This window comes from Rana temporaria, chromosome 9, assembly GCF_905171775.1.
Source record: "Rana temporaria chromosome 9, aRanTem1.1, whole genome shotgun sequence".
Classification (NCBI taxonomy): Eukaryota; Metazoa; Chordata; class Amphibia; order Anura; family Ranidae; genus Rana; species Rana temporaria.
In genome coordinates this window covers 55,114,918-55,128,362 of record NC_053497.1, presented here as the reverse complement: position 1 = coordinate 55,128,362, position 13,445 = coordinate 55,114,918, and the positions used below count along the sequence as shown (strand labels likewise).

At 44.9% G+C, this 13,445-nt stretch overlaps 1 protein-coding gene across 1 annotated transcript in view; it reads right to left on the bottom strand.

Annotated features, from left to right (window-relative positions):
* The window catches only part of PPP1R14A (protein phosphatase 1 regulatory inhibitor subunit 14A), a 49,688-nt gene that overhangs the window by 25,292 nt on the left and 10,951 nt on the right, over nt 1–13,445 (bottom strand). Inside the window, exon 3 of the mRNA XM_040323531.1 lies at nt 197–277. Within this exon, the coding sequence (XP_040179465.1) occupies nt 197–277 (81 nt within the window). The remainder of the gene's footprint in view (nt 1–196; nt 278–13,445) is intronic.

The following is a 13,445-nucleotide window of genomic DNA, read 5'->3' as shown; positions in this document are numbered from 1 at the left end:
GAAACAAGGTGACTATAAACAGGGGCAAATGTGAGCTGAACAGAAAGTTATACAAAACCTGCGATAGTTAACCACTCCTCTTTGTTTTGGGTTTTAACGCTGCTTTAACTCGAGGTATTTTTGCAAAACGCATTAGACAACAAGTCATGGACAAAGGCAAGAATGCCAAAAACAGTTTGATCTTCCATCTCCTAACCTGTAGGTTGCTTCTTCTCTGTTCCTCTGTTTCCATGTCCAGAAGATCATCAATGTTCACCTCATCCGGCATGTCCACCTCCTGCAAAATGGAACAAGAATCCGATTAGCAAAGAAAAGGTTGGTTATCAGAGTATTCCACCGACTCATTTCCAGCTTTTTTTTAATCTGATCAGATTTGTGTGCAGGAAGCCATAGAGGAAAGAGGAGGTGTTTGTATAGTGAGCCTGCAGGATGGCTGCTGGGTCTCTCAGGGGCCCTAAACCCACTAATAGGGTTATTATTCAGTAATCACCAGAGCTGCACAGTTCCTGGAAGACGTCAGATCTCCAATGGGAACCAATATGCTGGAGATAAGTCACTTCTGAGACATTCAGAGGTCACACCGTTTTCCTAGCTAAATGACCTCACTCACAACCATGTTTATTGAGTGTAATGAGAGCCTAGCTTCTGTAAATAAATTCAAACTAAGTGGGCCTGTCATCTACATATACTATAAGCTGATGCCATGGTCTGCTTAGTAATCCAATAGGAGCAAATTAAATATCATTTGAGGAAAACTGATCAATTCATAAATAGCCACCCAGGTACAACATTTGCATTAAAGTAAAACATTTGATCAGTGCCTGTATGACCAAGTGTCTGGAATCCTTAATATGTATGTTACCAAGCAATCACACCCAAAGATATTGCTGGGAAGAAAAAAAAAAAAAAAACGAAAAAGAAAAAAAGAGAAAGAGAGAAAGAGAAAAAGAGAAAGAGAGAAAAAGAGAAAGAAAACGAAAGAGAAACAGAAAGAGAAAAAATAAAGATTCCCGCCAGTTATGCCTGGGGGAGCCACGCCCCCTGGGAGGAGCGGCACGAAGGAAAGGTTTTAACACTTTAAGTGCTGTTAAATTCTGCCTAAACTCTCCTGGTAGGAAGAAGCATAACCCTAATGTCAATGAAGGCTGTGTCCGTCTATGAACGGAAGAGAAAAGAAAGATTCCCGCCAGTCCCTCTGCTTTCCTGCTCCTCCAATGATCAGACTTGTCATGACCCCCCCCCCCCCCCCCCCCAGCCATTCACTGGGAAAAAAGGATCATTCCCTTAGTAAACCAATGAAAAGAGCAAACATGATCTGGAAAGTGTAATAAACCATAAATAGCCAATTAGATTTAAATGTATTGCAGTAAGATCTGTCAAAATCTGTCTGGTGCCACCTTGCCCTATGCCAAAAAAGCTGCCATCTTAGCCTCTGTATGATCTGTAGCTGCCATAGTGCTGCACATGTTCATTTATGACACCAGCCATTTGATGGTTTGTTTGACAGTTTGGTTGAGAGCAGAAGCAAAATGTGACAGTTAGCATTCCCAGCATGCCTTGAATTTAACCGTTTTTTTTTTAAACCATTAAATTGATGGGTTCAGTTCTGATTTAATAGGGCCTAGGCTTGCAGAGCGGTGTATATTAAACCTAATAGCTAGTGCGACCATTTTCAGAGACAGGTCATTAATCCAGATAATTCATTCATTATACATGGCTATATAAACAGGAAACCATTACATCATATTTGCCTTCTTTAAAATGTTTCTATTGAGACACATATTTTTTTTTTTTTATTGAAACACTGCCTATATATTTTACAGGCCAAGAGCCATCAGAGATAAAGATCTGTCTATTGCAATGGATTGTCCATATGTTCTCGTTTGTGTCCCCAACTATCCAATTTGCTTTTACAAAAAAGCCAGCTGTGTACAGCACAACACCATTACATTTACCACCCCATTCACATCGGTGAAATTATTATTTATAGAGAGATTATATAATTTTTTTTCCCCCCCACACACGCTTTGTCCACTGCAGCCAAGTTCCTTGGCATCATGCTAAAGCTGTCCATACATGGATCAAAATTTGACAAGTTGGGTAGTTTCATTGATCCATGTATGGGAAGGGTGGGTAACAGGAGTGGCTTGTCCATTAAGGGTGTACGGGTGCTGGCCCCCCGTCTATCACCACCCTCCTTCAGGACACCGGCGCATGCATTCCAATGTGGGAGAGCTGTTTTTATTTTGAAGCACCGATTCAATACACCAGAGGCTCTAATAGACTTCAATATAGGGTAGGTTTGGGTCACAGAGTGTGTGCTCCGATTCCACCTAGGCAGGGCTGGACTGGGACAAAAATTTGGCCCTGGACTTCATCCAGACTGGCCCACTTTGAGAGGTCTCTCCCATGGCGGCCGGACAACTCCCCCCCCCCCCCCCCCGGCCACCCAAGCCCCCTCTCCCCCTTCACTAGCCACTAGCCGTTCTACTTTATTAGAGTAGAACGGCTGGTACTGGTACTCTTATAGGCAGTACCAGTGGGGAAGCTAGACATTATTTCACCCGGGGAAAAGAATCAGTTCGGTGCCCCCCTTATGGGACAAGATTAGACAGAAGTGAGAAACTCCCAGGCCATAGCTGTTGAGTCAGCTGTCTGTCCCCTTCCCCATGCTCCTCTGTCGTCCCCCCTGCTCCTCTGGCCCTCTTCCTGCTTCTCTGTTCCCCCCAGGTGAGCGCTGTGGGAAGGGAGAGGAGGTGAGCTCTGCGGGAAGGGAGAGACAGAGGAGCGGAGGGTGGCGGCAGTCTGCTGTCACTGAAGTCGGCCCACTGAGCCATCGGCCCACCGGGAAACTCCCTGTAGTCCCAATGGCCAGTCCATCCCTGCACCTAGGTGTGTTACAACAGCGAATGAATATTCGCTGTTGTAACACGGATCCTCCTACAGGCCAATCAGGATAATCGGCTTTGACACCGGTCACCCGATTGGCTGAAAGGACAAGCGATCCCATTGGATGTCTAGGAGGAGGAGGGGAGGAGCTAGAAGCCGCTATGGAAGAAAGGACATGGAGTCGCTGCACCACGCTGCCTGCCACCATGGGGTAAGTGCTAGACTGACCGGCAAACAGCATGGGGGTGGGTGCTTGTTTGCTGCCCCCCAACAAAAAAAACACCAGCCGCCACTACAGAAGTAGATCCACCTTTCTTACCTATCCACCCTGTTGGATTTTTCTCTCCACTGTCAGAATACAAAGGGAACAGTGTGAGGATTCCCCATCCACCTCAAATGTGTGGATTGGAGAATCAAGCCTTTTTTTCATTCAAGCGGTTGGGGGGAAAGAAGAATCCTCTATGGACTGCGTAACTCTGCCACTTACGCCAGCCATAGATGGATCAAATCTCAGCCGGATCAGCAGGGATCCACCGAGATTCAATCCCTCTATGGGCTGGCTGGTTGTACTGAAGTCAATCCTTTATTCGACTTCAGTACAACCAGCCTGTTAAAAAAAAATTCATGCTGCCGGAAGTGACCATTGTGTTCTCCATGTGCTCCCAGTCAGCACAACACAATAGCGCTGTAGAGGGAATCCACCATTAATACTGGCTGTGTTGATATGGGGGGGGGGGAGCCAAGGGCCAGGTCCAGGTACAGCGGGCGTATCTGTGCGGCGGCGCAACGTATCCGATTTACGTTACGCCGCCGCAAGTTTTTCAGGCAAGTGCTTTATTCACAAAGCACTTGCCTGTAAAGTTGCGGCGGCGTAGCGTAAATCACCCGGCGGAAATCAAATTCGGTGGGTAGGGAGCGTGTATCATTTAAATGAAGCGCGTCCCCGCGCCGAACGAACTGCGAATGCGCCGTCCCTAAAATTTCCCAGTGTGCATTGCTCCAAATGACGTCGCAAGGACGTCATTGGTTTCGATGTGAACGTAAATGACGTCCAGCCCCATTCACGGACGACTTACGCAAATGACGTAACTTTTTTAAATTTTGACGCGGGAACGACGGCCATACTTAACATTGGCTGCGCTTCATATAGCAGGAGCAACTATACGCCGGGAAAAGCCTAACGTAAACGTCGTAACTTTACTGCGTCGGCCGCGCGTACGTTCGGGAATTCGCGTATCTAGCTAATTTGCATACTCAACACGGAAATCGACGGAAGCGCCCACTTGCGGGGAAAAAAAAATGCAGTTTAGATCCGACGGCGTAAGAGACTTACGCCTGTCGGATCTAAACGATATCTATGCGTAACTGATTCTAAGAATCAGTCGCATAGATACGACGGGCCAGATTAGGACTTACGATGGCGTAAGTCCTTTCTGAATCTGGCCCTAAGTGATTGCAAAATCTTATAGCTGCATTCCTCACATTGCCAAGACCCTGATTGTACTGCTTACAATTGTACAATGTAATATTAATGCGATATCTAAAAAAAAATTAAAAAAACAACACACAAATACATGAAATAAACAGAACAGTTATTTGGAAAGCTGCAGAGTTTAGCTTTTTGTCTTTGTTCCCTATTTCAGTTGTTTTTATTAAAATTTGGAACAACTGATCAATACTATGATACGAGTTGCCCATCTATTGAATCTCCAAGACCCATCTGTATAATAATAAATGCTAACCAAATCTACAATCACAAAGGCAACACATCAATCAAAGCACAGATCAATAAACTGCTGGACCAGAACAGCAGTCCTTCATTCGATAAAATGATTTTATAGGTTGCCAAGGATCTAGGCTACTTATGTCAACAATAGGCGCAAAGCAGCTGAGCAGATCTGAATATTGACTTGGACAGGCAGTGCATGGGTTAAAGGTTAAAGTGGAACTCCAGCTAAATGGTTTCTTTTGGTAGTGAATAGGAAGCTATAAAGTTGCAGCACTATGCCATCTATACTGTATCGGCTCACAAGATTTCTGGCAGAATCAAAAAGTATATTTTTTTTGCACTTATCGAACAGATATAACAAAACACTAATAATGGTATATTTAGCGGACCAGAAGGGAGCCAAAAGGAGAAGTTCGTTAGGGTTTACTTTAGGGAACCAATTCTCTTCCTTACTGGAGGTATGCATAGCTACCAACTGTCCCCGATTACGAGGGACTGTCCCCAATTTAGAACAAAGTCCCTCTGTCCCTCTTTCCCTCTTTCCTCCTCATTTGTCCCTCATTTTGGTCTGATCTATATAGTTTGTATATAAAATGCACTTTTTATCTTTCAAAAAAAGTGTTTCCCAGTGTTAATCTTTTAACCCAATTTCTAAATTTCTGCGTTTGTAAATTTTAAAAGCCAATATAAAAGAATAGTAGTGATAAAAAAAAAAAAGTGCCCGTCAATGAAGGGGAATTTTTTTTTTTTGACAGAAACTAATAGAAAAAATAAAATAAAAAAATGTTGGTCTTTTTTAGTTTGTTTAGCAAAAAATAAAAACCCCAGGAGGTGATCAAATACCACCAAAAGAAAGCTCTATTTGTGGGAAGAAAATGTTAAAAATGTAGTTTGGGTACAATGTAGTATGACCATTTAAAGTGCGACAGGGCTGAAAGCTAAAAATTGTCCTGGGCAAGAATGGCCGAAAGTGCCTGGTATTGAAGCGTTTAAGGGGGCGTGGCAGGGGGATGTGTCCTATGCCTACATACTTTTGCTAATAGGTGTCCCTCGTTCCCATCTCAAAAAGATGAGAGGCATGGGTATGGCGTGTGGCCAGGCACTGCCATCAGTAATTAAAATACTAAAGTATTGTTTTTTTATTTTTTTTTATTTTAATAACAAACCTGTTATACTTACCTGCCCTGTGTAGTGGTTTTGCATAAAGCAGCCTGGATCCTCCTCTTCTCGGGTCCCTTGCCTGTGCTCCTGGCCCCTCCCTCCTGTTGAGTGCCCCCATAGCAAGCAGCTTGCTAGATTGGCACCCGAGCCACAGCTCTGTTTGTCCATTCAAACACGGAGCCAAGGTTCGGCCCTGACCCCTCTCTTCCCATCATTGGCTAACTGATATTGATCGACGGCAGCTGGAGCCACTAGCGCCACTGCAGTGTCTCAGCCAATCAGGAGGGGGAGTTCTGGACAGCCTAGGCACTTGTGCACATTGCTGGATCGAGATAGGCCCCAAGGTAAATATTACAGGGACTGAGAGGGGCTGTTGCACATTGAAGGTTTTTATTATCTTAACGCACAGAATGCATTAAGATAAAAAAAAAACTTCTGCCTTTACAACCACTTTAAAGCGGGAGTTCACCCGAAATTTTTTTTTTAACATTAGATTGATGCTCATTTTGTCAAGGGGAATCAGGTGTTTTTTTAAAAATCGAAGCAGTACTTACCGTTTTAGAGATAGATCTTCTCCGCTGCTTCCGGGTATGGTCTTCGGGACTGGGCGTTCCTATTTGATTGACAGTCTTCGGACAGGCTTCCGACGATCGCATACATCGCGTCACGAGTAGCCGAAAGAAGCCGAACGTCGGTGCGGCTCTATACGGTGCCTGTGCACCGACGTTCGGCTACTTTCGGATTATCGTGATGCGATGTATGCGACCGTCGGAAGGCTGTCAATCAAATAGGAACGCCCAGTCCCGCAGCCCATACCCGGAAGCAGCGGAGAAGATCTCTCTCTAAAACGGTAAGTACGGTTTCGATTTTAAAAAAACTACCCGATTCCCCTTGACAAAATGAGCATCAATCTAATGTTAAAAATTACGTTTTCGGGTGAACCTCCACTTTAATTGACAAAGAGGTATTTAGTACTCAAAGAGCCGCATTGGTAAGCTCTGCCTAAACATATCTCACTGTAAGAGAGTGCGTAATCAATGCCTTGGCATTGGTCACATGACCAGGGGCAGACCGGTTGGCAGGATCCGTTTTAAATTTTAATATAGGGTGGTGGTCAAGAGAAAAACAGTTTAGCAGTAGGTGATAAGCATTCTTTCTGGGCATTGCTATACAGGTGATTTTGTGCCTATGACAATTAATACAGGCACATATGTTGCAGGGACAATTGCCATGTAGTGTCTCAATGTACAGGATTTAAAATCAGACATAATCAATAAGGCAAAGAACAACGTACAGAAAGGCAATCCATAGCAAGCAGATTTTTCTTTAGATTTCACCAAATTTACCTTTGGTTGCCCATTATGCCTTGCAATACTTTATTAAATAAACCTGTTTATGGTAGATATGTAGTGTTTAGAGTAAGCCAATCACTGATCACCTTGTCACAATGCAGCTGATAGGATGGACACAGCTGCCCAATTACTAGATAATGAGCAGATACCCCCATAGGGAAGAGGTGACACTTGGTGGAGGGGGATGTGCTGTCCCCTGAGACACCGATTAATGTCACCAGCACACACGACATCCATTCGTCCTTGCTGGAAAACGAATGATAGGCATCCCAGAGCTGTTCCAGCCTGGCACCGGATGAATAATTCATACAGCTTGCTTTTATGAGCTGTATTTATGTATGCTCATGTGAGTGAACAAAACTGCAAAATGACCTTTTCTATAGGCACGCCAACGTCTGGTGTTCTGCAAACAAAGCTATAAAATTGTAATTTTCACAGTTCAGTAAATTATACAGCTATAAAAAAAATTATAGGACTATTTGCCCTTTCATAGTCGTGTGTATTCTAGGCCTTTGTGTCCAGAGGAATTGCAGGACAAAGAACATTGCTGACCTTCCAGGGTGGAATTATGGCTCTGGTGGTCGGACACATGTTAGTACAAAAGCTGGAAAATGTAAGCAGGACCGATCTACCCTCTTCAGTGAAGTATCAGAAGTGCGGTTACATGCACCGCTGTGGGCGTTGGGTGTGAGCTTTTGAACTGCATTTCCCAGAGGAAGATTGCCAGGAGAAAAGGGAAAGCGCTGCATTTTGTTAGGTTGTATAGGAAACAGACTCCTCTTGCTATGAAGGAGCCCAGAGAGTGCACATCGCTGTCCAATGTGCACCACCACTACTGCATAATGTTGGCTTGAGCAGGATCTAGAGTGTTGAGTCCATATGTGCCAACAGCCAGAAAAACACTTCTCTGCAAAATATGCCTGTAAATGCCCTTATGCAGGCTGCATTAAAAAAATGCCAAAAGACCAGTAAAGGCAGCTTTTTTTATGCCATGTGGATGGACCCTTACTATCTGCTGCTACAGAGACTGAGCCCATGAAGAACTGGCCATACCACCATCTTGTAGGCTTATTGCTGCCTGCAGACTTGACTGGGACTATTCTCATGTGCACCAACAGTACAACTGGGCCCCAATGCTAGTCAGCTGAGAAGTAAAGAGTCAACACTACTACTTTACAGCTGCTACACAGACACCTTTACCTATTGCATGTGCCAAGAGGTAAATTGCACCATATCCTTGACATTCTCTTTTTCCTTTATTTCCTTGGTCAAACACGACCAACATCAACTTGAGGTGGACAGGAAAGGTTGATGAAATAAAGGAACTCTGCAGTATCAGGCTTTGGATAGAGAAAAGCAATCCTGCTATTCTGTAGTTTCATCAATATGTCGCCACTCCAGTCAGAGTCGGTGAAGTGGCTCCGGACAGACCCCTGCCACAGGCCCAATTCTCGTGGGCTAGATGGAGGGCTGACTGTCTAACAGGAAGTCGGGAACGCAGCAGTAAAAAATTAATAAATAAATTGGGGAGGCCGAATAGGTTCACAAGGTGTTTTTTGAATTAGGAATACGTATGAATAGATTTATTTATTTTTTCACACCAGTGTTTAGTGTTCATTTTTACATTTAGCCATCAACTGTCTGCTGCTGTCAAAAGACACACAAAACCCTAAAGGGGAAAGGGGAAAATATAGCATTTTGTATAGTAACAAAATACACATTCTTATTTAAAAACTCAAACAAACATCTGAATGGCCGCTGAAAGTAGAGTTCTGTCCATTTCCTTTCGACTTGGTTTTTTAAAATACATTATGAACTAAATCAGTTGTGCTTTGAAGCAAAGTAAAACCTACTTTCCTTATTAGTAAATGTACACAGGCCTGGAGGGTAATGGGCCTGAAGAGGGGCATTTCTTCCAAATAGGGCTAATTGGGAGGCCTAGCCACACACATATCCTCCCACCATGGCTTCCAGAAATCCTCTAGCTCGTGTATGATCAATATTTCACAACCAACTTCCCTTTAAGCCCCCATCTGCTGAAAGCTCCTTCTAGAAATCTTTATGTTATCCCAAATCCCTGAGGTATTTCTGAGAGTGAGCACAGCTGTACACCGGAAAACCACTCCAAGCATGTATAACAAACCTGGAGCCCCAAAATAAACCATTTTCATAAGAAATTCAGTAAACTTGTCATAAAGGAAAATGTTGTACAGCCGGGTCCATGATAATGCTCAGGATACCAAGCTAAATATGTATTAGCCGCCAAATCCCAGGATTATCCAGCCAAAGTCTACAGACTAACGAGCTGTCTGCCCCTTGGACCTAGATTTTTGTAATAACTATTTTCTGAACAAGAGGCACAGCTCATATTCATATGCCGAAAACCTCTGTGATGCCTGCAGACTTTTCATTAAGAACAGGGTTAAAATTAGATTTAATCTAATAAAAGCTGGCACTAAAATTTGCCCGTACGTCTTAGCTTTCAGAGCTTCATTTGCCTGTAAGCCCGTAGTGTCAACATGCAATAGGCCCTTCTAGCCAAGTAGTTCACCAATCCCCCATCACTCATTATAATGCTCCAACTTCCTACTTTCTCTAAGGCCCCGTACACACGACAGAGGAACTCGACGTGCTTGGCACGTCGAGTTCCTCGTCGAGTTTTGGGATGAAGCCGCCGAGGAGCTCGGCGGGCCGCCTTCTCCCATAGAACAACGCGGACAACGAGAAAATAGAGAACATGTTCTCTATTTTCTCGTCGAGTTCCTCGGCGGCTCCATCGAGCCAAAACTGTACAGACGACAGAGTTTCTCGGCAGAATCCGGGTTTTGACCGAGTTTCTCGGTGAATTCTGCCGAGAAACTCTGTCGTGTGTACGAGGCCTAACAGCAGAGAGGCACATATTGCACAGCTTTGAGCCTGGAAAGTCAAGTTCGTACTAAGCTCTACCTGGACTCAGGGTCGGCTTAATAGCATCATGGGCCCCTGGGCAAAGTAATGCTCTGGGGCCCCTACAGTAAGGTGACCAGATTTTTAAAATGAAATCCGGGGACATCTTTTTTCTTTACTAGTAATGGCAACAATCAGCGACTCTCTGCCCATTGCTGCCCGCCTCACAGCCTCTCAAGTCTTACTCTTCAGGCCCCGGCTACTACTGGATGGGGAGCGGAGGGAGATCACTCTGCCAGGGAAGGCAAGGAGATAGGCAGGTGGCTGGCCAGGATTTGAGCCAAGGCAGAAGAACATGCGAGAGGAGCTGAATAGGCATGCGCCCAAAACTGAAGAAATATTCCCTCCGCTCCGACCAGCACATGATCATCAGAAAGGGGCACAGATAATGGGAAAAATACAACCCCCCTATGCTAGTAGGCATGGCGGAGGTGTGCAATTCTAATTTTTTTATTTTAATTCTGCTCTGACTGTCTTTGAAATTGCCCTTGTCCCCTATTGAATCCAATCTGGGGACAATACCAGGGACAGACTTGGATCGGGGACAGTGTCCTCAATCAGGGGACTGTCCCCTGAAACTGGGGATGTCTGGTTACCCTACCCTACAGTGCAGGTTAACAGACATTAAAGCGGTGGTTCACCCTAAAAAACAAGTTTATACCATGAAATCCAGCATACTAGCGTGAGCTACAGTATGCCTTTATTTAAATTTTTTGCGCCATACTCACAGTTTAATCCCGTATTTAAGTTTCAGACTCCCCGCGGGGAATGGGCGTTCCTATGCAGAGGGGAACATGATTGACGGCCGGCTATGGCGCGTCACGCTTCCCGAAAATAGCCGGAGTAGGACTCGGCTCTTCACGGCGCTATACGGCGCCTGCGCACAGACTAGGAGCTGACTGCGCAGGCGCCGTGAAGAGCCAAGTCCTATTCCGGCTATTTTCGGGAAGCGTGACGCGCCATAGCCGGCCGTCAATCATGTTCCCCTCTGCATAGGAACGCCTACTCCTCGCGGGGAGGCTGAAACGTAACTACGGGATTAAACTGTGAGTACGGCGCAAAAAAATAAAATAAAGGCATACTGTAGCTCGCGCTAGTATGCTGGATGGCATGGTAGTGCCCAGGTGTGCCCTCTCATTAAGACAGCCCTGCCTAGACTCCCAGTCAAATCTGAAAGATCCAAAAAAGTAGCGGATTGCTCTTGGTGCCTGTTTTTAACTGTATAAAATAACATATGATAACAGCCAATCACAGAGCTCCTATCTTCAGGAAGCTGACTGCCTAGCTGTCCTCCTGTGTGCCCGCATGAGAGGAAAGGAGGGAAGCAGGCAGCGATGCGGGGGAAAGGGGCACACAGGGGGACCCGGACAGCAGATGGAAGGTGTGCATGTGCTAGAACCAATCCCTCTGCAGTGAAGCCGGAGGAGGAGAAGCTGAAAGTGCTGCAGGAAGATGCAGAAGAAGATTGGTGTCCGCAATAAGACAGTACAGCCGAACCTCCTGCTCAGCAGGTACCTGGGCCCCCCTTTCAAACTGATGAGATCCAGTACAGGAGGGCCAACTGTAATGTCTGATCAGCAGGCCCTGCTTTGCCGGATCCAGGTTTGCTTTAACCTGCTGACTATAGTAAACCAAAACCCGATTGTAAACTGAAGACTACTGGACTATCTACATGATCATTTTTCTTTCCGTTGTCTTATCACATAAACTCACAAATCTGCTCCGGGAGGTTGAGAAATGATTCCCCTCCACCCCAGATGATAAATGTGGGAAATGCACTCATAGTCTGATAATAGTTACATAGTAGACTTTCCACATACATTTTCGACCCCATAAACAGGAACTGCCCAGACTATCTCCAATCTGTCATTTGTCGCTGAACATATTCTCAGACTCTATAACTATACAGTATAACAGAGTCTATATCTGTATACGTGACGCATACAGAGCAAACATGTACATTCCTCCACCACCCCTCCCATAGAGACTTAAAGGAATTTTTTTTTTTTGCTGAAATGACTGTTTACATAATAGTTAACTGATTCCTTTTAAAAATGATTAAAAATAGATACAAATCAATCATATAATGTACCTACAGTTTCAGTTTCGTTTTTGCATGCTGTTTCCTGCTTCTGTGATGTACAGAGAAACAGAGCCAATACAGGGCAGTGATGGTTTGTAAAACGAAACTGATTGGTGCTGAGGGGTTTTAGACACACAGTAATCACACCTCCTTGATTAGTGACCACAGAGAGAAAGCTCCCATGACTTTTTCCATCAGGAAACAGACAACCAGAAAGTGTTCAGAACAGAGAAGGATTAGAGCAACATCAGAGCAAAAACTAACAATGAGGACATGAAACCAGGACTGCAGTAAGGTAAAGGAAGCTATTTAGCTAAAAAAAAAAAAAAAAAATCCTTTAGTGACCCTTAAATTCTTCCCATCTACTGCCTCTAAGGCCTTATAATTTCTTTCCAACAACCCTATGTGATAGGTACTTAAACTATACAGTATAAATAAAAGTCCATCAGTCACAAGGCCTGTAAAATGCTACTTACTGTATAGATTCATTGTCACACTTGATTATATAAATGTAAAAAACGGACACACCACCCATTGTAAAGGCCAAGTTGTATATTTACCAAAGACAAATAGTGGAGACTATGACCAGTCTGCAGACAACCATTGACCAACCAATGTAAAGCTGGCCATAGAAGGGTAATTTTTTCCATGCAGCCAGAAGGCTGAAAAAACAAAAAAAAAAAAAAGACAGATTACTCCATTCACACAAACAATGTCGATGGAACAAACCCTCCAGGCCCCCGCCAGAACATTGTATTCTGAGAGCAGGCCTGGCGTCACAATACACTGATCAGCAGCTGTGGACGCTGATCGTCTAACGTTTTTCAGCATGTCCTTTGAACAGAAGTCGATCAAATGTTTGACTTCTGCCGAGGAGGGACAGTCAGGGCCGGATTCCCGACAAGGCCACCAAGGCCAGGCCTCGGGGCGGCAGTGGGTGCAGGGGCAGAGCCGGTTGTACCACACAGTGGGAGACTGTGTCACGGAGCTCACTGTGAAAAGTTTGGGCGCGCTGTGATAAAAGTCCCACCCTCCTCCTAGACCAGCTTGTGTGATAGAGGCAGTGTTCTGTCTATCACACAAGCTGGTCTAGGAGGAGGGCGGGACTTTTATCACAGTGCACCCAAACTTTTTACAGTGAGCTCCGTGACATAGCAGGAGATGCCCGATGTGCGTAATGCACACACTGACTGGTGAGGCTACATTGTTTGGCACAGTAAGGCTGCAATGATGGTGAGGGGGGCTGTAATGATGGTGAGGGGGGCTGCAATGATGGTGAGGGGGG